This window comes from Prosopis cineraria, unplaced genomic scaffold (genome assembly GCF_029017545.1).
Source record: "Prosopis cineraria cultivar Desert tree isolate PC_DT_omini unplaced genomic scaffold, ASM2901754v1 PC1, whole genome shotgun sequence".
NCBI classification, from domain to species: Eukaryota; Viridiplantae; Streptophyta; class Magnoliopsida; order Fabales; family Fabaceae; genus Prosopis; species Prosopis cineraria.
Genome location: NW_026555332.1, coordinates 5,318,933 through 5,344,403, shown reverse-complemented (window position 1 = coordinate 5,344,403; position 25,471 = coordinate 5,318,933). Strand labels below are relative to the sequence as shown.

The window sequence follows — 25,471 nt, the reverse complement described above, 5'->3', positions numbered from 1 at the left end:
TGTGTATGGGTCCCACACGCATGCTATGTTAGCATAAAATGAAAAAAATTAATGGTTGACTAATAGAAGGAGTTTTTTGCTCTTCAAAAAATATAGTTCAGGCATAAAATTGCCCCACGTAAAAGTATAAGGTACCCAATGCTCCTAAAAAATAAATATGAGGACAAAATTGAATCTCAACCCTTTAAAAATTTATTAATTTCATCTAACAATTTAATAATTTTTTAACTTTTACTCTATTTAATATATATAATTTCTTTCATCAACGTTTGATGAATGGAAAAAGAAAAAACTTACTATAAAAATCAATGATGTCTTATAAACAAGATTAAAATAATTATTATTTTTACCTTAGAGAAAATATAATTTTAGATTTTTGTATTTTGCTCGTATTTTGTTATTTATCCTCATATTTTTTTGATATTTTTAGTCTTTATACTTTTATTTTTCATTATTTTAGGTCCTTTCATAAATAAAATATATGGACCTTAAAGGAATATAAAATAATAAAAAATAAAAATACATGCACCAGAAAGATTAAAAAAAATATAGGGATTAATAATAAAATGCAAGCGAAGTACATGGACCTAAAATTATATTTTTTTTATCTTATAAATAAAATTAGAGAAAATATAAACCCATCAAATCAAATTACTAATCCACGTTCTATCTCTCTACATATAACACATTATTTTATATTATACATAAAAATTATATCATTGATTAATTGTGAAAAATACAAGTGTGCAACTCATACCATGTCATAGACACCTTAATGTTTTTGGTAATTATATTATCACTGGTTTAATATTAGATTAAGGTATATTTTTAATTATTTAACTTTATATAAAATTTTACTTTAATTCTTTAATTTTATAAAATATAATTTCACTCCTTTAACCCTAACCATATTAATTTTATTATAGAAAATTTTTATATAACATTTTTAAATATTAATAAAATATTTTCAAATATTGATCTATCAAATTAATTTTTTTAAAATAATAATTATTGATAGAAAAATAATTATTTAAAATTATTGATATTATAATTAAAAATCAAAAAAGGTAATTTATAATTTTTTTAAAAAATAAAATATTACTCCATTTGTTTAAAAATGTAAAGTATTTTTTGAGAAGTTGGATGTTAAAAAATGTAAAATATTTTTAATCTTTTGAAGTGAAATCATTATTTTTTTTTTTAAAGTACTTCCAACTTTATATTTATTATAAAATATTTTAATAAAAATAAATATGAAAAGATAATGTTAGTTTAAAGGTAAGTAATTATTTTATTAAAAATAAAATTTAATTAAAAATATAAGTTTATAAAGTTGGAGACGAAATTGAATAACACTAATACTGTTAATTAATTAATGTTGATTTTCTTATGGCCGCGGCCTGTGCAGCTCAGTCAGTGATTGATTGCTTTTCCTCTCACTCCACTCTCTCTTCCCGCATCCCCACACCATAGGACTCCGCCCTGCGAAACCATCCCAACCCTTCCATCTCAATCCTCAAGACCCTCCTTCCTCAAATTTTCCCGAGAAAATTACCAAACTCTTTTCTTCTTCAAATTTTCCTCTCTCCCCAACACACGCCATGTACCCATCCCAATAACACTACCTCTTACTTCGCCTTCAACCCTAAGCTCCTCCTTCATCCATGGACTCTCGCCGAGCACCTCGCGCTGTGATTGACCCCAAGGTCCGCCAAGTAGGGTTCTTTGCTCCCGGAGCTCCACCCGAACGCACCCACTCTAGTCCACCCGACCCGTTTTCCCCCAAATCTTCTTCTCCTCTGGTTTCTGATATCTCTCCCTCCGGCAATTCCCTGTCGCCGGTGATGATCCCGCCGCCACGTCATTCGTCCGACAATTTGCTCCTCAACACCCGTCCGGCGGCATTCCCGGCGCCTTCCCCTCTCCGGGGAGATTCCATTGCTGCTGGCAGCTACAACTCTTCATCCGAGTTTTTTCCTGCCCCCATGTCTCCAACCCCTTCCTCTTACTCGAACAAGGCGGTTGCTGAAGGAGATTTGTTTGATGGGATTGCATCGCCGAGCCGTGGAATAAGGGGCCATGCTGGAAAAGGGGCTTCTTCATTTCCTCGGGGAGGTTTTGACTTGACAGCGATGAAGGCTAGCAGTGTGCCGGCTAGTGGATTGACCACGGTCTCGGTTGTGAATGACCCTCTTGGAATTGCGGGTGAGCTTTCGGTTCTTGCTTGCATCTTTTTGAGTTAGTGGAAAGAAGGGAGTCTATTACCTTTGTTACGTAGACATATGCGATATAGTTAGTGGACGGACTGGGAGTATGATTATGATTGTTAAATCAAGAATGCTCTTAGAGTCCTTTTCCGAGTGCTATGGTAATAATGGAATTAAAGGATATATATATTCAATATGTTGAAATTGACAATAGTGCTATGTTTTGGGTTGAGCACCAACAATTGTATAGTCGCCAGTTAAGATTTAGTTAACTGCGGGATATTTTGGCAGAGCATGTCTAGTTTATTGGTCTTTAAACATGGACGCTGTGACAGGAATTTTTTCTTTTATTGTCGTATGTTTAAGCAGATTCACTGCTTTTCTTAAGTGAAAAGCTTGTGGCTGTTGAGTGAATAGTACTGGAGGTCATATGATATCTATTTTACAATACCCTCATTATCAACATTAAGGTGAAAAACTTCTTGATCTTTACGGAAAGGATATATTTAATAGTATTGGTAATGATTTGCAGATGATAGTAATAAGTACATTGTAGTTTCATTAAATTTGTGCTGTTTGAATTTGTTAAAATTAATCCAGAGCTTTATTTGAAACCTTGTATGATACAATCAAAGAGACTTGCAATATTTGCTGAAAAAATTATGTTCTATAACTAAATCTAAACATGGCATCTTTGCAGTGTGTTTTATCTTCACTAGATTAATTTTGATTATGGCATTATTTGGTGTAATGCTTATTTGAATTAAGGACTTTGCTTCTTACAATTGAACACGGTGATTTTTCTTAAAGAATCCATTTTTTCTAGGCTTAATTAAATGAACTAGTTCAAAAATAGCTCCTGGGCTTGATACTTTCTTAATTCTGGTTTTTGATCACTTGGATTCCCAAGTGCATGTTTTCTTTCTACACTTTGTTGAGAAGTTGATGTCTTGCCTCTTATGGCTAAAGCCCAGAACTTGTATGTTTACGAGGACTGGGGCAGTGGTTTTCTTTTTGAGTCATGTGTATCTTTCACTGCTCATGATGTTAATGTCTTCTGGGCTGTCTTCTTTGGTGTTGACTTTAACATTGTTTGTACAGTTAGATCATTTGACTAATGGTTCTTAAATTGGTCTGAGTTTTGCTTGTTTTAATCATATGAAATGCCATCGCATAGACACAATATTTTCTCTCCATGCATGAACCTTTGATGGAGTCTTGCACATTCAGAAATATTCATTTGATTTAGGTATTGAAGCATTTTAAAGTTTTAACCTTTTTCCTCCCCCTTCCTCTACTCATATTAGAGAAAGATAAAGCAGACAAAGGAGGAGGATTGACAGTAGAAGCCAAAGAACAGGCTTCAAGTTCAAAACCCCAGAAGGAAAAACTCACAAGAGCTGAAAGACGTGCTCTTCAAGAAGCTCAACGAGCTGCAAAGGCTGCTGCTAAAGGTTTGTTAACATATTGAAATCCTGTTTAACTGGGATTTTTACATGGTCGGTGTGAGTTGCAGCCATTTGTTTGAAGGTTCTTTTGTGTGGTTTTAATATGTTGCTTGTGGATGCGAAAATTGTTCAGTTCTGCAGCAGATTTGTTTTCATCTTTACACTCGCAACTTGCATGCATCAATTTTTTGTCCTTTCTAATAGTTTTAGCATTCTTAAAATTCGGAAGTTAAATGTGCTAGCATGAGGATTCTTTTCTGAAAAATATCCACCCTGACTCTAACAGTTGTTATGCTATTTGATATAAATGTGTTAGCTGAAGGAAGCAAGGCACCTGGAACAGTGACTTCAGCAAATGCAAAACCTGTTAAAGCTGCAAAGCCTCCTCAAAAGGTTGATAATGCTTCAGTTGCTGCTACTGAGAAAAAGGGATGTGATCGCCCATCAGACAAAGATAGAAAGAAAGATGTTCCTCAACCACGCATGCAGTACGATGATAAGAATCGAGTGGAGAAAGCTAAACGGCGTGCTGTGGTAAAACAAACTGAAACTAGGAACAGAGTTGAGTTGTTCAGACATTTGCCTCAATATGAACATGGGAGTCAGTTGCCAGATCTTGAGGCCAAGTTTTTTCAACTTGATCCCATGCATCATGCTGTCTATAAGGTATCTATTTAATCTCATATCACTTGTCACAATTTATATGTTATGTGGTCCCGAAGTTTATCATTGCATGGTGTTTGACTTTTGTTTTTGTTTTTTGTTTTTTATTTTGTGTGTGTTGAAGAATCTTTTTCATTGCCTTTTCTTTTCTTTAATTGTTTTGGCAATGGCAATTGAAGCTCTCTAGAGCTTCTTTAGTTAGTTTTTGGTCCACATTCAATTTAAAATGGGACCAATAAATTCTTTTTCTGTGAACAGAAATGTTAGTATAAAGATGATTGCTCTTAAAATGTTTTTCTTACCCTGAAAATAGTGATGCCCAGATTCAACTAATTTTCTTGCTCTATAATGTTAAGTCATATGATGCTTGACAAAGGAATAGATCGTGTGCATGTATATAATGCTTGGTATTTTGTAGGCTTTATGGTTGATAATAGAGGTCAAATTTAGATATCATGCATTATGCTATGGATGGTATGCAGTGTTACCTTTATCTTTTACGCTGTTTGGCATGTTGAATGAAATGGAACGAAAAGGAAGATTGGAAGGAAAAATTGATTTTATAGATGAGAAATATTCCTAGTGTTCCTTAGTAATAATCCCACCTAATGAGATAAGGCTTGTTGTTATTGTTGTTTATTTCTTAGTAATCAAAATATAAAATAATAAAAATGACTTTTATTATCAAGTAATAATTATGAGGATAAGGATATCGTGTATCTTGTTTTTGTGTAACGCAAAGGAAATGCCTTTTCTGTGGTGCAATCGGGGCCCTGGTGTCTAATAGTAACAAGAAGGGGGCTAACCTGATTTAGATGCCAATTATGCAATAATATAGATTAGTTATTCTATTATATGGATGTTCCTTTTATCAGAATACCCTTATTAATGAAAACAAAATCTAATGCGAATATCTTTTGGTGCATTTGTGCAAGTGAAATCTACTCTTCCATTTGTTATATCTGAAAATAGAGTTGGTATTAATTTCAGCAAAATTTAGATGTTCATGTAGCTGGTGTTAACAAGTGCAATTGCTCAGATATATAAACTTATGTATTAAAACGCTTGCAATCCAATACACTGAAAGCATACGGGGCCACTTATTCAACTACGAAATAAACACCTAGAGTGAACGATGGAGCAAGGAGCAATATGAATTATGAAGATACTTTCCTATTTTGAATCAAAATTAGAAGATAATCCTAATGCACCATTTGTTATGATGGAAGATTTTCAAAGGAGTTGGAATGGGAGGGGAATGGGAATGAAAATGAGTTTAAATGTTTGGTATGCATGAAAATGGAAAGGAGATACTTCTTCGAATGATTTTTGGTATGATGCAAAGGAATGGATATAAATAAAGTTTAAAAGAGCAGAAGCATACAAAATGATGAACTCATTTTTGTAAGGACATTAGGATATTTTTGTGAATTTCATCCATTCCATCGTCTATAGGACCATTCTATCTACTTGATGACGGAATCATCTGAGATGCTTTTTTTTTTTAACCGGAATGGATGAAGCATTCCAATCCCAGTGTACCCAACTCTAGAAAAGCCCTAATTCATTACCGTTATATTTCCGTAGCATCCTTTTCCATTAAAGCGAGCATGCCGTCAGAGATCGATAAAATTCTCAACATGTTTGAAGCAATTATCAAGTCTCTGGGTCACGTCATTGGGAGAAGAAAGTGGGATGTCTTCTAGTGGCTGTTGATTTGTTGGGGTATGTGCGTGGAATGTCATTAACAAGACTGAGCAGTTGTTTCTGAATGTTTGTTGAGCTCCATCCATTGGCTAAAAAATGAGCTTGGATCTTGTATTATTAATAGCACTTGATTGTTTTACGTTGCTCAAGAAGTCATGTTAAAATAGCTTCAAAACGATTTATAAAAATTTTCTTTTCTCAGCCATGAGTAATAGATGTTAAAATACTCAATGTAAGTATGATTATAATTACTTGCAGATTGTAATGGATATAGTAGTGTTTAGGATCTGTTTAATTATAATTTGTATATTGGACCTTAATATAGATGCATTATCTTATCTCAGTAACCTTATATTGTGGATATCAGGTGGGATTGCAGTATCTGTCTGGTGATATATCTGGTGGCAATGCCCGGTGTATTGCAATGCTTCAAGCATTTCAAGAAGTCATCAAAGACTATAGAGTACCCCCTGAGAAAGCTCTTGCGAGAGACCTAACAGCAAAAATAAGTAGTTATGTTTCATTTTTCATTGCGTGTCGGCCTCTTTCAATCAGCATGGGAAATGCAATTAGATTTCTTAAGAGTCGAATTGCTAAGCTGCCTTTGACTCTGTCAGAGTCAGAAGCCAAAGCTTCTCTTCAGTCAGATATTGATCGCTTTATAAGTGAGAAGATTATCCTTGCCAATAAGGTGATAACCAAACATGCTGTCACAAAAATAAGAGATGGTGATGTTCTCCTTACTTACGGGTCATCGTCTGCAGTCGAGATGATACTGTTACATGCTCATGAACTAGGAAAACAGTTTCGTGTGGTAGTAGTTGACTCTCGTCCAAAGCTTAGCGGTCAACTCTTACTCAGTAGGCTGGCGGCTAAAGGTCTTAGCTGCACTTACACACATATAAATGCTGTTTCCTACATAATGAAAGAAGTTACTCGAGTTTTTCTGGGTGCTTCATCAGTATTGTCTAACGGTACAGTTTACTCTAGAGTTGGGACTGCATGCGTTGCAATGGTTGCTCATGCATTCCGTGTACCTGTCTTGGTGTGTTGTGAGGCTTATAAATTTCACGAAAGGGTGCAGCTTGATTCGATATGCTCAAATGAACTTGGTATGTCAATTTACAACTTTCCATTGGTATCTAGTTTTCCTTGGGTGTGGGAAATTTGACATTCCCATAAACATTCTTGCAGGAGATCCAGATGTCATTTCAAAGGTTCAGGGTAGAGAGGATGTCAACTACTTGGATGGTTGGGCCAACACAGGAAATCTGCAACTTCTAAATCTCATGTATGAAATTAAGTCAGTCTAATTCAACACCAAAATTTTGTCATTTTCTAACTCTGACCTTGCATTTCTTAAAATATTTTGCAGTTATGATGCCACGCCTTCAGATTATGTTTCAATGATAGTCACCGATTATGGCATGGTAAGTGCTGGACTTTCAAAGAATGCACACACGATAGATGTGCCCAAACTATGGATAGATGAATTGGATACATATAATTTATCTCATGATTCGTTTTTTGGGAAAGTGTCATCCAAAAAGAGAGAAGCTTGGAGTTTAGACGTTGAAGAACCCACAGTAATATAGAGCGAAACAGCTAAGTTAAACTTAAAATCATCTTCATTTTCCTTTAAATAAAAGAACTCCCAAAACTAAGAAACTTTGATTAGAAGTGGGGAGGGCTAGAAATGATCCATTCCTACGCAAAGTAGGCAAAAAGTCCTCATAACAAAGCTCTTCAATTGCAATAAAAAAAACTTCAGTCTTCCCTTTTCTTCTCCCACCCTCTCTCTCACACACAAATGCATCTCAAGGGGCATGAATGTTTCATATCTTTAAAACAAATATGATGTCTTATTCTTTTTTTTTTTTTTCAGGTCCCACCCACAAGTGTACCCGTAATTGTAAGAGAATATAGGAGAGAACAATTATGGATATAAATGATGAAATGTGGATCATCTCATTTTTGTCTACCTGTAAATGTGGATCACCCACAAGTCCAAACCCCCAATTTAGCAGCCGGGTAAAAAATAAGACTTGAGAAGGTTGTTGTGATGCATCTGTTTTGGTATTGCATTTTTGGATCTGGGAATAATGTGTAACGGGCCGTTTTGATCTTTTGAAATTTTTGGACTTTTTGTCGGTGTTCGTCTGCCTCAGTGCAGAGCGCGAGTTTTCGCCTCTCCAGCCAGGCCATGTTTATCCCATGCATTCTCGCCTGTAATAGTTTTTGTTCTAGTGATGTTCAAATTTTGGATGATACTTCACTCACAATTTTGGCTTATGTTAAAGTCTTTAGTTTGTTCTTAGCGCTTTCTCTGGTATTCTTTTTTTTCTTTGGGGGTTTTGTTCCAGAGTAATCCTTCGTTTAGTTTGACAGTACCTTCACAATTTTGGCTTATGTTGTAGTCTTTAGCTGTTCTTTGACCTTTGCCTGGTAATTTTTTATTTGGTAGAGTAATTCTTTGTTCAGTTTGAAAGTACTTTACTCGAGTCGTTTAATGTATGCCACATAAATCGAGGTGTTTATGACATTATTATCTTATGAAAATGAAATAAAATGTGAAATGAAAAAAATTATAAATGTGAGATGTTAGTTGCAATTATCATGATTGATGCAATGATTGGTTGTATCACTAGAATCTAACTGGTTTGACCGATCGGGTTGGTTTGAGTTCTAAATATCGGCACAAAGTACAATTTATTTATGATTTATTAATGCTATGAATTCTTATGAATTTTATATGATATATGCATCCTATAATTAATTGCAGTTTAGTCATTCACAAATTGGAAACGAAAACAGAGTTAATTCATTCCTTTTTTGTAAATAAATTAATTCATTCTTTTTAGAGAGAATTAATTTGCAGCTGGAATTAGATTTAGTTTTTCTTGATTTTAAATTAAATCTATGTAATTTATTTTGTTTTAATTAAATGTTTAATTAATTACATGTGAAAGTCTTTGAAAGTTAAAATTATTTATAAATGATTGTTTTTAAAATTTAGAGTGTAACTCCATTACTGCTTATCTTGCTAAATCAGCCTAGTATTGGAATTAAACTTAATATGCTAATATTTGATAATGGTTTATTAGCAGTTAAAATTCCAATATCAACATTTTCTATTAATTAAATTAATTACGGCTGAAAAATATTTTATAAATTAATGATCAAATTGAAATTTTATATTAAAGAATCAAAAGCAAGCTTTAATCTATGCAGGCAAAACCATAAAATTACTTATCTTGGTTATCATATGCCTATAAACTAAACATCATACTTTCGTTTCTTCTACTAGAAAAGCCCAAATTCACATCAGATTCCGGTAATTATTTTGTGCATGAAATGGAAAAAGCTATCACTAATATACAAAGCAATCGAACAAGTAGTAAACAAATCGATTTAGGAAGAGAGGACAAAAACAAATCTTGCGTAAGTCAAACTTGTTGGTACAGGTAAACCAAACAGAACAATAAACCTGTATGTATATTTAAATAAATTCAATTGATACATCATGCTAGCTGTGTGGTAGAAGTAGAAGCTACACACAACTGTGAGTTGATAAAGCAGTTTGGTAATTGATTTCCTTATGAGGTATTAGCTTTTTCATTAGATGGCGCAACGATTCCAAGAATTACAAAGCCACCTAAAATGACAATCAAAATGCCCAAGGAATTGACCAACATTGCTTCACCGGAATAACGTGATATTACCTTGTTTGTCTGAAGGAATGTAGCTTTTTCTAAGATACCAGTAGTGGCAGTGGCTAGAGCCAGAGCATATATATAGATTCCAAAAAAGACATGCCATGGCAACAGGGTGGCTCTGCTATTTCTTGACCCTCCTGGGTACCAATAAGTAACAAATCCAGCAGCCCACTGTAAAATGGTTACACCGAGAAGTCAGGCAAATACTATAACTGAATCAAAGTCCTATGCTAGAACGACAGAAGTAATGGAGATTATCAGAATAATAAAGGTACCTGAATGAAGAAGAGGAAAAGGCAAGCTAGACCCAACCATGAATGCAGGCTGTAGAAATTCTCGATGCCCTTGTCATTGTGAAACTTCCAAGCAGCCCAGATACCAATCAAGCTTAGAACGAAAGAAAGAAATTGTAACGTGAGATGAACTCCTTTTTTAAAGTTTTTTGTTCCCGGTATTGTTTTGTATGCAAGCATCCCTGCATAATGCCGTAAATATAAGAAGTTATGTTCTTGGGAAGGAACACTGGCCAGGAAACAATCTAAGAATCAGTTAGTGAGGAAATCAATCCACAGAAATTATGTAGAAAGCAGTTATGGGCATTTTGAGGGTTCTGGCTACCTGACGATGGTCAATTATGATCATACCAGAAGGACCAAAACAAGTTAAGAAGAACAGATGTTACAGATGTTGGACACAAGTATGAAACATGAGAGAATAATAATGCAATTTAAAGTGTCACATGGTGTCTAATACAAGTGCCAGACCTGTATCGGATACTATACAACTCCCTCTTTTAAGTATTTGTTTCGTAGAAATCCAGCTCAGATCTGGTACATTTTCTTTTGTAGGAAATGGAGCTTGTAATCAAGTTTGAGGAAGAGGCTAGTTCTAGACCTTTGGATGTCAAAGTTACTCTGGAATCTGGATTAATGATAGGAAAATTTCCATTTTAGGGGTGACAATCAAGATATATTTTTATGGACACAACGCAGGGCTTCCATGCTGCCATGTTAAAATACACTGACAAGCTCTACAAACAATGATTAGGGTATCATAAGAAGACACGTTACCTAGAAGTCAAAAATGAAGATGTCATATCACTAGAACAACAAAGGACAATTCACCCAAATCTAGTTTTGTTACTTCTGGATGAAAGAGCAGGTCAATTGCTAATCATTTTTTCCGAAGCATGCAGCATAAGCGGAGATAAAACAATGCATTTTAAGTCGGATGTTTTCATGCCATCATATTTCAGACTTTTTGTTACTTGTCCATGTCCATAGTTCGGAGGTAACAGATATTACAGATGATACAAGATCTTATTAGATTTTTTAACATTCTGGGTGGGTTCAAAGACTGGTGACTCTACTTTTAAGCAGCCTTTTGCTATCACTTACTGCAATAAATCCTTAAAGAAAGGTGATTGGAAAATCATAATGCGTAGAAGGCATTACACATCATCAAGAAAACAAATTATGAGTGGAATGAACTCCTTATCTCTTGACAGGTATGGCGCAATTTGATTAAATTTCACAGTTGAATCTTTTAATCAGATGGGATTCAAGAATGCATGCTATTAACATTGCAGAGAGATGAAAGGGTTTAAGCATCCTAGCATGTTACAAACATATGAACCATGGCCATACAACTACAGTCTGAAGATATAGTTACATCTTGCATGACCTTTGGCATATCATGGTAAAATCAACTGTTACGTTATAGGTCACCAGTTATTGTTTCATGGCAAAGAAGGATCCTGAACTGAGTCAAGCTTTAGCTAAAAGTCAGAATAATAACCATATACGTCCATTTAACAGTATAGACACTTGGCGTAGATTGAATCATGAGCAATAATGATAAGTTTTATTAAGAAAATTAGGGAATTCACGTGAGGAAATAAAAGTTAAGATGCAGAATCCCTTTTCAGCACCCAAAAAACTTCATGAAAGTTACCAATTAAACATGCAAGGCAGACAAGCCTCAAAGGCCAGAGATGTATATTTTTCAGTGGGGAGAAGTGTGAAAAATAAACGAGAGAATGAAACATTGTGAGCTTAACAAATACTTTAACTGTTAATCAATAGCAGTGTCATATTTCATTTTTACAGTGAGTTCGGGACCCTCAATTTTTTTTTTCTTCTTCACTATTTATCTCCTAGCATTTCCATTATGTTGATCATTCACGTTTCATCTTACCATAGATAATGTTATTAAATCTAATTAAAATTTAAAATTCTCCGGTGGCAACAAGTTTGTAATTGGTGGAATAAACAATCTTTCCAGAATGACAATAAAAAGTCGCAGAGAAATGCTGATATGCTGGCAACAAATTATTTCCACTTAAGAACGAAAGATCGTTTACCTTCGCCATTGATTAGAATAAGTCCAACCACCATCAACACCGGATGCACCTAAGGAGGACATGATAAGAAACCACAGATCAAATACCAATACATGCATATCTTGTTTAAGCAACTAACTTAAAATATTCAATAGAGTGCACAAAAAGTAACAGTCAAACTGAAAAAATTTGCAGAAGTTTTTCACAATAAAGATTTCTATGACTCCTATGAATTCCGGTCTATAATTACTGCACAAAAAGTTACAGTCAAACTGAAAAAATGTGCAGAAGTTTTTCACAATAAAGATTTCTATGACTCCTATGAATTCCGGTCTATAAATTACTCAAGCAAAGTAACACAAACCCTCAGAAAATCTCTTGACAAGTTAAGTAGAAGAAAGTAATGTATTCAGGGCCCGCTTATTCATTCTATTGTGACATTCTTGAAAGCAAAGAAAATACATAATTTTGTCCTCTTAACGCGACTAGGTAATAATCATTTGGCGAAAAGGTCCCATCGAAGTCAAACGTCTCCCTCAAGTTCCACGGACGGACATAATAAGATTAATTATAAAGGAATAGACAACGACCAAAATTCAGTTGACAGTGTCAATGACGATGGGATCAAAGGCCACAATTTATGAACTCACAGCCATCAGCGAACGACCTGACTTGAACAAGCTCAATCAGGCAAATCAAACACCAATACGCGCAAAAATACTACCGAAAGGAAAAAGAAAAGAGACTCCAAGCACAAAGTTCACTGATCATAAAAACTCTTTTCCCTCAATGCACTGCTGCACTCGATGTCCTAAGAAGAATGGACCACAAGAACTAGGAAAGGTCGAAGTAAAGAGCGAAGAGAGTAAAATTACATTAAAAATGAGATCCTTGTTGTCGGAAACGAGAGCAAGGCCTCCTCTGAAACGCTGTGTCCAGACGAAGAGAAGAAGCGTAACCACAATACCGACTAATCTCACCGTCAAGAAGATCGGGAACCTCACCACCGGAGGAGACGCCATTTCCGACTTCTTTGAGTTCAACGTGCAGAGAGAGAGAGAGAGAGGCGGCGTGACTATTTGCTTTTCAAAGACGAAGAAATATGCTGTGATGCGTTGTACTTGTAGATGGTAAAAAAAGAGGGGGAACCATAAGTATCAAATTTCATATTACTTGCTTGAGTTGAACATCCAGGAAAAGAATAGCTTCTCATCGGAAAATCAATTTATTTTAAGGGAAGAATATCAAATAACAAATGTTAAGAGCCATTAGTTGGAATGAATCGGCTTTATTCAAATTAAATTTAATTTAGATTGAGTTTACTCAAATCATGCTTAAAATATTATATTCTTTTAAATAAATTTATATGACCAAATTTAATTTTAATTTTTTCAAAAAAGTTCGAATTCTAAATGTTATCATTCATATCATGCTCCAGGTTCAACTTTTTAAAAAAATCATAATTAAAGACTTAAAAAAAATAAATAATAGCGATTCATAATCATAAAATACTGAAGTTGAATTTATTAAGTGTTATGGTCTTTTTTTTATATGTTAAAAATTTTTCTTGAGCCTAAAATACCCCTTACAGTAAGTACTTGGACTTGCTGCAGCAAACAAGTTTAACTACAAAAAAAGATCATAAATAGTATGGAAATCCAAGTTAGTTTGTTTGGTTGAACTGATAAATTATAAAATTAGTATCTTAACCAGTTTAATAAAATATTTTATTTATGATCAAGTTTGACTACGATTTTAACCACTAATACTTGAATTAGTACTTTAACTGATTCAATAACTAATATAATTTTCAATAATTGGGACAATAGTTCTTAAATTCAATTTCACTCTTTGGTCTTAAATAGTTATTACTTATTTTTTTAGGTCCTTAATTGTGATTTTCTCTAAATCTTTTTTTTCCCCACATGTTAAGTACTTTTTAAAAATATGCAGTATTTTGAGGGCAAAATTAAGAACAAATATTATACTTTAATAATAGAGTATCATTTATGAATAATCTGACCACTGAAATATTAATAGATTTTATTGACCTTAACGTCATGTAATAATTTTATTTTTCTTAGGGGATAAATTTAACAATTTTATTTACTAGGGTACTTCAATATTAATATATCACTATAAAATAAAAGACAAACCTTATAAAATGTCCATTTATATAGTGCACCTCATTTTTCAATCTCTTTATAAATTACATAAATTATAAAGTACAGGCCCCGCATCTAGTTATAATTGAATTTAAATTTAACATTTACGTTAAATTAAAGGTTAAAATTTTGTAATATAGATTCTTTCTTATTGAGTGTATGGTTTTATGAAAATGAAAATAATATAAAATGATATTTATAACACTCAATTCCTTTACTTATCTTGTTTTTGTTCCATTACATAGAACAATATCATGCTCGGGTGAATATTAAACTAGGAAGCAATTTTCCCCAAATGTTATAAGAGCAACATTTGGTCATCTTCTAATAAAAATAATAATATAACTTGGTTGCCCATTTTCATTTAAAAGGATTAAAATAAAACATTTACATATAGAAAATTTAAGAAACCGGATACTTCCTATTGATGAGAAAATTTATAAGTTTTAATAATTATCAAAATTTAATAATTGGGTGTTTAATCAAATAAGATTTCTTACTATTAATCAAGATGCTAACCAATGAAAATTAGTTAGAATTAGTAAAAATTTAACTCATAATTCACAAAATTATGAACATAAACCCCACTCTCATTGTCAATGTGAGCACTCTATTAATAGACGATCTTTAAGTATTATTACAAGTGCTTTTTGAACTTAAAAATATATTCTAGTCTTGATAAGTTTCTGCAACCAACTTGCATAAACTCTCTTCATAAGGGGAAAAAAAATCAAGATACTAAACAAATACACAAGTATAAGTGAAGTTTTGCAAATATAACATTCCAAGATAATTAAGTTGGTGTGATAATTATACCTTTCCCGAAATGAATTTCCCTGTGTAGGAACTAACGAATTCATGATGCAAACCAAAAACCTTTCCAGGAAAGGAAAATGTGTTTCCTTACGTACAAGAGAAATCTTATTGGAAGAAAATAAAAAAGTGAGACCGATTGAGAAATCTATAATTTCGAATCTAATTTATCTCTTTTCTGTTTCCGCACGCAAGGTTTTTTCCCCTTCCCCTAATGAGAGGGTGCTTGTTTCATCTGTTTTAAATTCTTCATCTGGGTTTGATTCAATGATAAGATGTCTCCACGAAAAATTAACACAAGAAAAATTAAAATTAACTGAAAAATATTTTAACTGAAAAAAGAATATGCACTTGAGCAATTAACGCTATTTCAGTTTAAGAAAAAAAATTAAAATTAAACAAGAGTCTTGTATTACTTGTTGCTTCTGCACGTGCTTGTAATGAAAAATAAACTCGTATAAGTACCAAAAAAAAAATTATAGAATTTGCTCAAAAATATGCGCGAGCAAATACAAGTGAATTGAAGAAATTTAATTCTTCCAAACACTATCTCAAACTCATAAAAGTGTGTATCCCCTAAATGTTAAAGTGGCGTATAAAAACAAAAAGTAATAATTCATTTACATGCTAAACACACTTGGTACATGTATGGACACAATTTTTGAAGGCTTAAATGGACTATCAGAAAATTTACTGATGCATGGTTTTATTTATTATCTCAGTTTACCAAATGTAAAGTACACTTGAAAGTCTATTTTGCAAGAACAACTGAGTTTTGCATTTGGAAAAAGTTCATTTGTATTTAATGAACCCTGCCTGCTGGATGCAACATCTAAAATGCATTTACTTGTCAGACACTGAAGAGCTAAAGAATTTCTACTCCAAATCATCACATAATATCAAATGACAAGTGACGACATTCTAAATATCATATATCTGAATATCTAACACCAAGAACTATATGAAAGTATTAATACTAATACTAATACTAGTAGCGTGTTTGGTTTCACGAACTAAATCGCTTTTCTAACGGCCAATTCCTGATAGACTAAGTCACTCTCGAGCCAAAGATTGTAAACAAGCTGCAAATGATAACAGCTAACAATCTTACAATCAAACACACAAGTTAAGACAAAGGGGGGGAACGGAGCAAAGATGCTTCAACCCTTCATAATGGAGCTAATGATAAAAAAATATTTGGGCAGTAAAATATCACACTATTATTTGAGAAAGGCCAGCAGGAAGGGCTAAAGCCTAAAACATGCCAACTTCTCTAGAACTCTGTACAGACCCTAATCCTAATTGGCAAGGGTTAGAGGTAAGTTCAACTTTAAGTGGACGAAACTGTATCTCCACAAACTACCATTATTACCACTTTTACCTCCAGCTGCGATAGTGGCGGCCTTCTGATGTATCCTTCATTCGAGAACGACCTGGGTCTCTGTCATTCAGGCTTTCAGTCCAGTAATTAGGTCTGCCTGAATCATGATCGCGAGGTGAAAGAAGCCTGTGTGTGTGTGAATAGTGAGAGTAGTGAAAAGAACTAAAGGAGGAAGGGTTTGAGGATCCTTCATCACGCAAAGGACTTCTCCAACTTCTCTCTGACTGAGACCTCCCCAAGGTAGGGCTTCCTGTATTGTATTCGTCATCATATTTACTGTACCTTGGATGAAAACTATACATGGATGAGCCATATCCTGGGTCCCCTGGAGGGCCGTCATCCCTGAAATCCATTGACGACTTCCGCTCACGATAATATCCTCTGCTGACATAATCTGTACTAGAGTTTGATGATCTGTGCTGAGGCCGGTTTCTGAAAGTATCTGAGCTTGAAGGTCCAGCAGCCCACAGTCTTTCATCTGCATTTTCTGGAATGGGCGCATTTATTCCTGGAAATTCGACAGTCATTTTTGTTTTTGACTTTGAGTAATCTGCCTCCATAATTTCCCCATCCTCCTGTTCTCTGATTTCTTCTTCACCATATATGGTAATGCCTGATGGCTGATTCTCATCGTCCACATCTAGAATTCCAAAACAATAATTAGGAGTATAACTTTGACAAGTTCAAAAGGTAAACTGCAGACAGTAGGACTTAGTTTTATATAAGGACACAGGAAATACAGGATTTAGCCTTCTATTAAATGTGGTAATTCACCTAAATATCCGGGTGGGTATCCAATTTCTCGCATTCTGTTAAGCCAAGGGGGCGGATCAAGTACCTGCATAAAAGGGGAAAAAAATCTCTAATATCACAGAGAGAGTTGAATTCTGCTACAACCTCAAAAGTTTCCATCCTACAGTCAAAAGCAAAACTAGACAAGCTATAAATACAATTTCCATCTTGATCTTCCAAAATCAAAAGGAGAATCAGAAAACAATAAGATAACATTGCAGCTTATTGTTAAAACCCTCAAACCAACTGCAAGTAGTAAAATGATGCAAAAAAAACCATTGAGAACGCCAATCAATGCTAGGTCATCTTTGAAAGATGGAAACGGGGTTACACTACAAAGATATCTGTTAAAATGAAAATTAATAATTATAGCCAATATCAAAACATCATTTTGAATAACAACTGCTCTTACCCCCAAACCCAAGAGTTGACGTGTTTCAGTATCAAGAGCACCTGGCCTCAAACCATCATATTTTCCAGGAGGAGGATTCTGATAATATCGAGTTGGATTCCGGGAAGCAGGATTCTGGTTCTTCTTAGACTTGTGTTGCTTACGAGCAACATTGACAGCAGCAGTATCACGGGGCCGTGGACATTCTCTCAAAGAATGATCATAGGCACCACAATTAAAACACCGGGGAGCATCACCAATGATCTCTAGACCCCTTTACATTTTGAACAAACCAGATGAAATAAGGAAATTTATTTTGTTTTTCCCAAAAAAAAAGGAAATCTGTTTTTAAAGAATATAATAATATAAGAAATACTTAATTAACTGACAGAAGATACAATAATGAAAATTGGAATGGCACAGTCTTTACAATAAGCGACAGATAAAAGAAAAACATCAGAAACAGAAGGTCCAGGAAATCCTATCCTATCCTAAGGGATCTAGAGAAGAGCTCATAACCCTCTAATTTCCAACCTTCGCACTCACCTTCTCTTACTATTATCCTGCTACCTTCTTCATGCTGTTAATTTGAATTCATGGTTAACATAGGCATTATCCTCAAACACTAGAGGCTTTTCGATTAACAACGTACAAAGTGTTTGGAAGGAAATATCCATAGGGGCATAGAACTTTTAGGTGAGGAGAGTAACACCTACGACCCTTTTGATGTTCAGAGTACCCAAAAAAAGACACTCTCTGACAGATTTTGAGCCAAGTTCCTTCTAAGTCAGGAAAGGATATGAACATATGCAATACACCCAAATAACATTAGCTGCAGGTCAGTGACTGTGTGTGTTTAAGGGAAGACTACAAGGAGAACATGGCACAGAGAATCAGATTTAGGAGTTATTGTTCACGTGAATCTAAATGACCTACCTAGCATTTTTAAAGTATCGATTTTCTTTTGCTTATACTATTTTGTTGAGGAGTTCAGACATAATAACTTTGATTAGATGTATCTCTTCAAGGAACAACATCACATGTCATCTAAAATAACACAAAGCAAGAGTACAGCAAATACCCATCAACATTACTTGCACCATCTGCTGAAGTCAAACCTAAAGCATATCCACGATCATACAAAGGCACGGAATTACCATCTACAGGAGTGAAACATTTCTGCTCCTTTGTTGTTTGGTTATCCATCCAAAACGACTGCAATAAAAAAGAGAAAGGTAATATATCTGAAATCGATAACAACGAACTTATAGGATATATAGTCCTGCCACAATGAATCTTGAATCTTCATGATGCAACACAGAAGAGCAAGGATAACATGGAAAAAGGCATCATTAATACCACAAGAAACCCACTAGCCAAGATTTGCCTTTAAAGCACAAGCCTAAATTAAATGAAAATAAAAGAGAGAGCAAATATAAGGAGAAATAAGAAAAACCAATAACCTCATAACCACATAAATAAGCATGTTTTCCATGCATTGAACAAAGTAATTTTATGTGCAATATACTTGCTGAAAAGTAAATTGTTGTATGCTCAATTGAATGTGACTTTCAATTACTTGAAAGGAAAGATATAGTAAAATCAGTGATCTATAAAATACAAGACAGCAGCCCCTTTGGCTTTTCAAATAAAACTCACAAATATACTAACTTCTAAAATATATAATTCATCGACTGGATGCTGCAACAGAATTTTCTAATCCGCAAGCTCACTTATATATGTTGGATCATCTGAACTCATGCTCGTTAGATTTAGTAGGCAGGTTAAGCTTTTGATAGAAAAACTCATTAAGTATGGCTTTGGCAAAGTCAAAACAAACTGGAATGACAAGCAGGTGCCGCAGAAACTATACATCCAACTACAATTGATGACAACAAGTAAAGCCTATTCAGGGAACACCATTAAGGATAAAACAACGAAAGAAACCAAACAATCCAGACTCGACACAAAAAGCAGAATTGAGACCTCTCAATCTGCAGGTTTGCAAATTCACCTATCATTCATGAAACTCACCACTGCAGGTGCCTTTTCCATGCCAATCTGAAGAGCGGGAAAGAATGTCTCCTCACCACATTCAAACACTTCATCAGGATCCTGAACAGAGAGACATATTGTAAGCCTCTAATAATTCTTTGGAAAACCTGAATAGGAAGAACTGTATTTGTTAACAACAAAATATATGACCAGAATATAGCATTTTTTTCAAGAACTTTCACTTACAAGCTCCAGAAAAAGGGAACCTCAAGGAGGATCTATGCAAGAATTTAACAAGACGTTTTCAATCAAAAAACACAGAAATCTAAACCTAGGAGCAAAACCTTCCATTTTTTGATAAAAGAAGACATATTATCAGGGGACAATAGAAGATAGTGACAACAGAACAAGACTAGAGGATGAGATAGAGTCTAATAAAAGCTAGGCAAAAAAACAATGTCAAATACATCAATTAAGCAAAGCTAGCCAGTCAAACTAAATGTCCAACAAAGAAATCTCTCTAAAATAACCATCAGCTGAGCACCATTATGCGGCTAAGAATACTACTTTCTGCAGCCGATGACTTTTATACTAGAAAATATAATATAATAGCCTTTCATATCCCTGCCAGTACACCAAATATTCAAGGATCCTCCCCTTTCTAGATCAATGAAGTTGTTGAAAAGGTCAGTTTTTACAGAACTATTAGACCCATATCTAAATCCAATAATAAACTTTTGGCCAAGTAGTCCTTTCTGATTTGTCAACATGCAAAGGGAAAGAAGAAAAAAATTCACTTCCAACACAAATGAGGAGTAGATCTTAGCAGATTCCTTTCCATAACTCATATCTCACCAAGACCACTTCAGGTTGAAGTTGAACCATGAAGAATTCATCCCGTAGATTCAAAAAGCCAATTACTTGTCAGATTATTGCATTTCATCAGGGATTTGTATCTGAAGACCAATACACATTGATCATCACCTCACCCCTCAGTAAAAACTATTAACAGACATCAAAACAAGCTTCAAGGTTGATTTTGAAAGCACTCTCACTGGAAGCGGTCCTATGGTTTCAAAAGATATTTAAGCCTGAATTTGAATTTGTTAATCCTTAATGACAAAGTAAATATTGTTTGGATTACTGTTCAACCACAGCACATGTACACGCTCCAAGTTTATTTCATTCATTACTCCTTTGACTAAAAAACTCCATATTCCCTTTTTCTTCATCTTTTCTTGTAGGGCCACTTACTCTCATCCTCTTATTACTCATAATTGTTAGCACCATTCTTCTTCCTTTAAAGAGAAATCCAATTATCTATACCTTGGATAAAGAAACATGCTGAGCATGCCATTCTGACCATTGCTGTAGTAGTCCCTCAAGCTTTCGTTTACTAGCTCTGAAAACAGAACGCAAAAATATCAAAATACTAACATTGTAAATATGTATATTAACCAACAAAACGAGCATGCATCATCATGATTTTTGTCAGAAAAAAATTATTATGCACATTTTTTCTTATTATTCTCCTCTCTTTTTTTTCATCCCTCCCACCCTTAACTAAAATCACACACTGTAAATTAATGTGTGTTCCACTCTTATATTGGCAAAAACATGAGTCATGTCCCATTGTAGTTTTACACAACTTTACTTATCAGTTCAAAGACAAGAATAGCACTAACACTAACCTTGTTAGGGAATTATAGACAACATGCACTGAAGGTTGACGTTCATCTATAGTGACGCGGGCTCTTTTAGCACCCACTTGAGCTGCGTGTCATAAAGGAGAACACTTTGATATCATATAATATGTTTTGGTTGGAGACTTGGACATGTATGATGGTGAACAAATGCATGAAAGGAAGTTAAGGCAGAAAAACTAAATATACAGTAGCAAATTTGATAAAAATTTAAACAATAAAAAAATTAATTGAAGATATCACACAAAATATTATTTGAATCCAAATTTACCCATTACACTGGTACAAATAAAACTTGGAAGAAAAAACTTCTCATTCTGAAAGGGGAGAGAACTGAATTTGTCCACCAAGTATATCATCACAATTTATGAATATTTTGAATGACTCTGCCCACAAAGAAAGTAAATTTATAATATTGTGCTTGATCACATGAATACTAGCTGTGGCACATAGCACGGACAGAATCTTTTAAACCCCCGTTATCCCACTAAAAACTAAAAAAGTGTTTATTACGCAGAAGTTTTCTTTATCTTTTTTGATAGAACAGTCAGCATTGTGTGTTTAGGATTTCAATTCCAAAGTGCTTCAAGGAGATATTGAATCCAGGTTGCTAAAGAGAAATAATATCCTCTCTTAACAACTAAAGCTAACCCCTTTGGATATATGCAGGACTTTCTACACAGTAGAAATCAGTTTGCAACCTATGAAGTAATACAGGCTTGAAGAAAGTATACAAAACAACAATAAGTTGCTAAATTCAATAAAGGATACAACTTGTATTGGGACTTCCATCCCTGAGAGCTTGGAAACCATTCTCACCAATTGCTCCTGGGCTTGAACATTTCGGTTCTTCAGAGACTATGACAGTTTCAGTCAACTCAAAATTCACCTGCAAGGCAGATTGACCATCTTCTAAATCCTCACCATGCTTCGCTTCTGGAAAGCAATGAGCACTGTCAGGCTGAATAAAATTCTCAGTCTGGCACAGCTTTCTATTTTCCATCTCATTGTCTTTGTCCAAAATATCACTGGGTTGAGTGCCCATATCACTAAACTTTTCTTTGTTCTCATGCTTACAGCCAGTATTAATAGATACAGGAAAGCTAACAGTATCTTCAGTTTCCATTAGTGCGTGATTGTCAACATGAACTTCTACGAGGTTTGCACCTGACATGCAGCAAGTATGTTCAAAATCAACATCACCTTTGTGTTCCACACTTTCCCCACTTAGAATGTCTTCTTTATGCTCAGAATTGTTAGATTGAGAATCAATGCTACTGTACCCAAATTGGGTTTTGCTCTTTTCACTTTCAGAAACAGAATCAACTATGGATGGAAGTTTATTTAAATCCTCATCTTCCATATCTAAAAGATGTAAGAACTCTATCCGACAGCAACTTCACCAGGAAAACCACAGAAACAGTTTTAATATCAACTTTGACAAGAGAACCACCGTTAAGGGGCTGCAAAAGTTGACCAGATTTTAGTGAAATGAGACTAGTAAATCAACGAGAAAAGATGTCTACAAAAAGGTTCCGGCAATAAAACAAAATTGCCAAAATAAATTTAAAATATCAAGCAACAAACGATAAATGCTAGCTCAGCGTGATTATACTCAAAAGTTGGGCAGTTTATAAATATTTAAATATTCAAAATACTCCACAACTTCAAATTTCAAAAGAAAACGTGAAAATCTACTTGTTTCCTTGAGAGAAGTAAGATGCGGATGTTGATATTATCAAAGCGACCAGAAAATATACCATAGAAATCCAGCATTTCAGCTAAAGATCCGTGGCAACTGCATGAACAAAGAAGACACCGGCAATGCGGGTGTAGCATGAATTATGGAATTCCGTAAATTAATCTGAAACCTCACAACACACAACATGAAAATTGAAGACGAGAAACAAAAATTTAACAATAAATGGTCGAGTAAGATATAAGAGCAATAGCAGAACTACCATATGAGCATGTCTAGTAGCCAACACTAAGCTCAATTATCAGCAAATGATAGAAATAATAAGAAAACGAGCATAGTTAATCCTGATTTCATCCTTGAAGTATGAGATATCAACACGCATAGCTCAGTGTGCATAGTAAAAGAAATCGGAGAAATGAACGAGAGAAAAACCAACCTCGAAAGGAATCGACTAGTTCTTGGAGGTTGCTCCGGCGTCCTCTGGCATGGCAGGAATTCCACAGCACGGAAACCAACACAGAAAGCCGAGAAGCAGAAACCCTAGACGGAATCCCGTTAGTTTGACTTGATTTCTTTTGGGTGCCAAACCAAAACACGTTTTGTGTCGTTATCACTGTTAGCTTTTCCCAGATCGCCATTGAGATCCTGAGCCGCAAGCGCGATATTTTTAAAAACTTATAATTATAATTCAGAATAAATTTTCTTTAAAAAAATGTCCGAAAATCAATATCAATAATTTTCCCAACAAAATCAAAATCAATATTAATAATTAATAAATTAATTTAATACAATCAGTGGAACAGAATATATTGGACAGAATTTTTTGTTAAAAAATAATATGACTAGTCTCAAATTCTATACCATGCATCTTCATCAATAATAATATATAGTAAACTATTGATTGCCAATATGTGTGTAATATATATTAAACTTTAAACAAAACAACTTATATTGAAAGACACAAATCTATGACATGTGAGGAACATGATTTACATGTAACTAACAGAGCGATTTTGGCTTTTTTTTTTAAATATGTCATTGAATAAAATTCAAATGTTATCAGGTTTAATTAGAAGTAATTTTCCGAAAAACAATTTAGAACTATTAAACATATTTGGTATGATTTGGAGAATGTTTGCATATTTTCTTTCTAATACATTGATAGAGTAGGCGCCAAAGAAAAGCATGGGAGAATTTGATGATTTTGGTTGTCATCCTCTGTATTTTTATCCTTTTGCTCCTTTCATAGTTTTATATTTTAATATGTGTGTGTAAGAATAAAAAGGCCACATAAACATTGTGCAAAGTGACAAGAATCATGTCATTTTAGATGCCTAGTGAGTAAGCCAATCTATATTGTTATTAACTTCTCCAACTATGTGATCCAAAATGATCGTCTAGTCTCTTATGACATGATCCCTAATTTGATTGATAGTATTAGACAAGAGGTGATTGGGCAAATTCATGCTGAATGAGTGTGCACGATCTCCAAAATGTTTGGAAAAGCCTTTTAGACAAATTCTTTGATCATCATGAATGAGACTTCCACAAGCAACAAGGCTCTCAATGTTAACTGAGCCATCTATGTCAAGTCTTACCTAGCCTAATTTAGGAAAATGCCATCTGGCTTAAGATCTATCATGGCCCAAAGATAAGATGTTCAGTTGTGATTGAAGATTAGGATCATTGATCATGTCTTGGGTGTAAGAGAATACAATATCTTTGTTAGGGATAGTTTTTTTTTATCAGTAGATGATTTTGCACTTTTCCCCAAATGTTCGAACATATACAAGCACAAAGTCTTTGCCAAAAATGTTGTAATAGTTGAGAGTGGTCTGTCAAAATGATAAATCCTACATTGCTCACACAAGAGAAGCTCCAAGGGTATGAGTACCAGGAAGTGAAAGTGGCTAATTAAAGGGCTTGGAGGAGAAGTGAGCTTACGTGCACGAGATAGGCCAACGCAGGGTAGTTATAATTGAAAACAACTAATTTGCCCCCTACACGCAAGTTAAGGCAGTATTGGGATACTTTTTATCTTATTATTTTTGCAAAAATGAATAATTATTTATTTAAAAATTGCCTACTAAAAAGCCTTTTATTTTGATTGTTTGAAATTTGAATTTGAACCTCATCCCTTTTATGGGCTTTAAACAGATCTCACTAAGGATAATTATCCTCTAGACGACTCTAGACAAGTACTTAATGGTAGTTTATATGCTTATAACTAATACTTAATAGTGGTTTAACTTAGTGTTTTAGGTAGGGGTGAGCAAGTGACTTGTGAACCAGTAAACTCGCCCACACCCGCTTGTGTTTGGCTAATTTAGGCTAGCCCAAACCTACCCAAAAATAAAAATGGGTAGGCTAGAAAAAATATGGGTGAGGCAGGCTACGAGTAGACCTTCAGACTACCTGTTCTCGCCCGTATATATTATTCTTATTAAAAA

The 25,471-nt window shown here is 34.3% G+C and overlaps 3 protein-coding genes across 12 annotated transcripts; 1 reads left to right on the top strand and 2 right to left on the bottom strand.

The window, feature by feature from the left end:
- The first annotated feature begins 1,401 nt into the window (after window positions 1-1,401).
- Window positions 1,402-8,434, top strand: LOC129287574 (uncharacterized). Its single transcript, XM_054923783.1, has 7 exons — window positions 1,402-2,205; window positions 3,515-3,661; window positions 3,972-4,321; window positions 6,393-7,137; window positions 7,220-7,316; window positions 7,401-7,455; window positions 7,911-8,434. The coding sequence occupies exons 1-7, from the start codon at window positions 1,665-1,667 to the stop codon at window positions 7,971-7,973; spliced, it is 1,998 nt and encodes a 665-aa protein (XP_054779758.1). The 5' UTR covers window positions 1,402-1,664; the 3' UTR covers window positions 7,974-8,434.
- A 979-nt stretch (window positions 8,435-9,413) lies between these two features.
- Window positions 9,414-13,195, bottom strand: LOC129308959 (transmembrane ascorbate ferrireductase 2). The gene is made up of 4 exons (XM_054950318.1): window positions 12,958-13,195; window positions 12,104-12,152; window positions 10,017-10,216; window positions 9,414-9,912 (listed from the first exon to the last, which is right to left on the bottom strand). Exons 1-4 carry the CDS (start codon window positions 13,102-13,104, stop codon window positions 9,622-9,624), a joined length of 687 nt encoding a protein of 228 aa, XP_054806293.1. The 5' UTR covers window positions 13,105-13,195; the 3' UTR covers window positions 9,414-9,621.
- A 2,759-nt stretch (window positions 13,196-15,954) lies between these two features.
- On the bottom strand, window positions 15,955-23,652 carry LOC129315677 (uncharacterized). 10 transcript variants are annotated; one of them, XM_054959601.1, is made up of 10 exons: window positions 23,458-23,596; window positions 23,083-23,186; window positions 22,094-22,785; window positions 21,311-21,392; window positions 20,946-21,021; window positions 19,659-19,739; window positions 18,706-18,839; window positions 17,646-17,898; window positions 17,216-17,279; window positions 15,955-17,081 (listed from the first exon to the last, which is right to left on the bottom strand). In XM_054959601.1, the coding sequence occupies exons 3-10, from the start codon at window positions 22,683-22,685 to the stop codon at window positions 16,438-16,440; spliced, it is 1,926 nt and encodes a 641-aa protein (XP_054815576.1). In that variant the 5' UTR covers window positions 22,686-22,785; window positions 23,083-23,186; window positions 23,458-23,596; the 3' UTR covers window positions 15,955-16,437. The 10 variants fall into 10 exon arrangements, with proteins under 10 accessions (XP_054815576.1, XP_054815594.1, XP_054815612.1 ...); XM_054959619.1 differs by having other exon boundaries at window positions 22,094-22,489; XM_054959637.1 differs by having other exon boundaries at window positions 22,094-22,258.
- Between the last annotated feature and the right edge of the window lie 1,819 nt (window positions 23,653-25,471).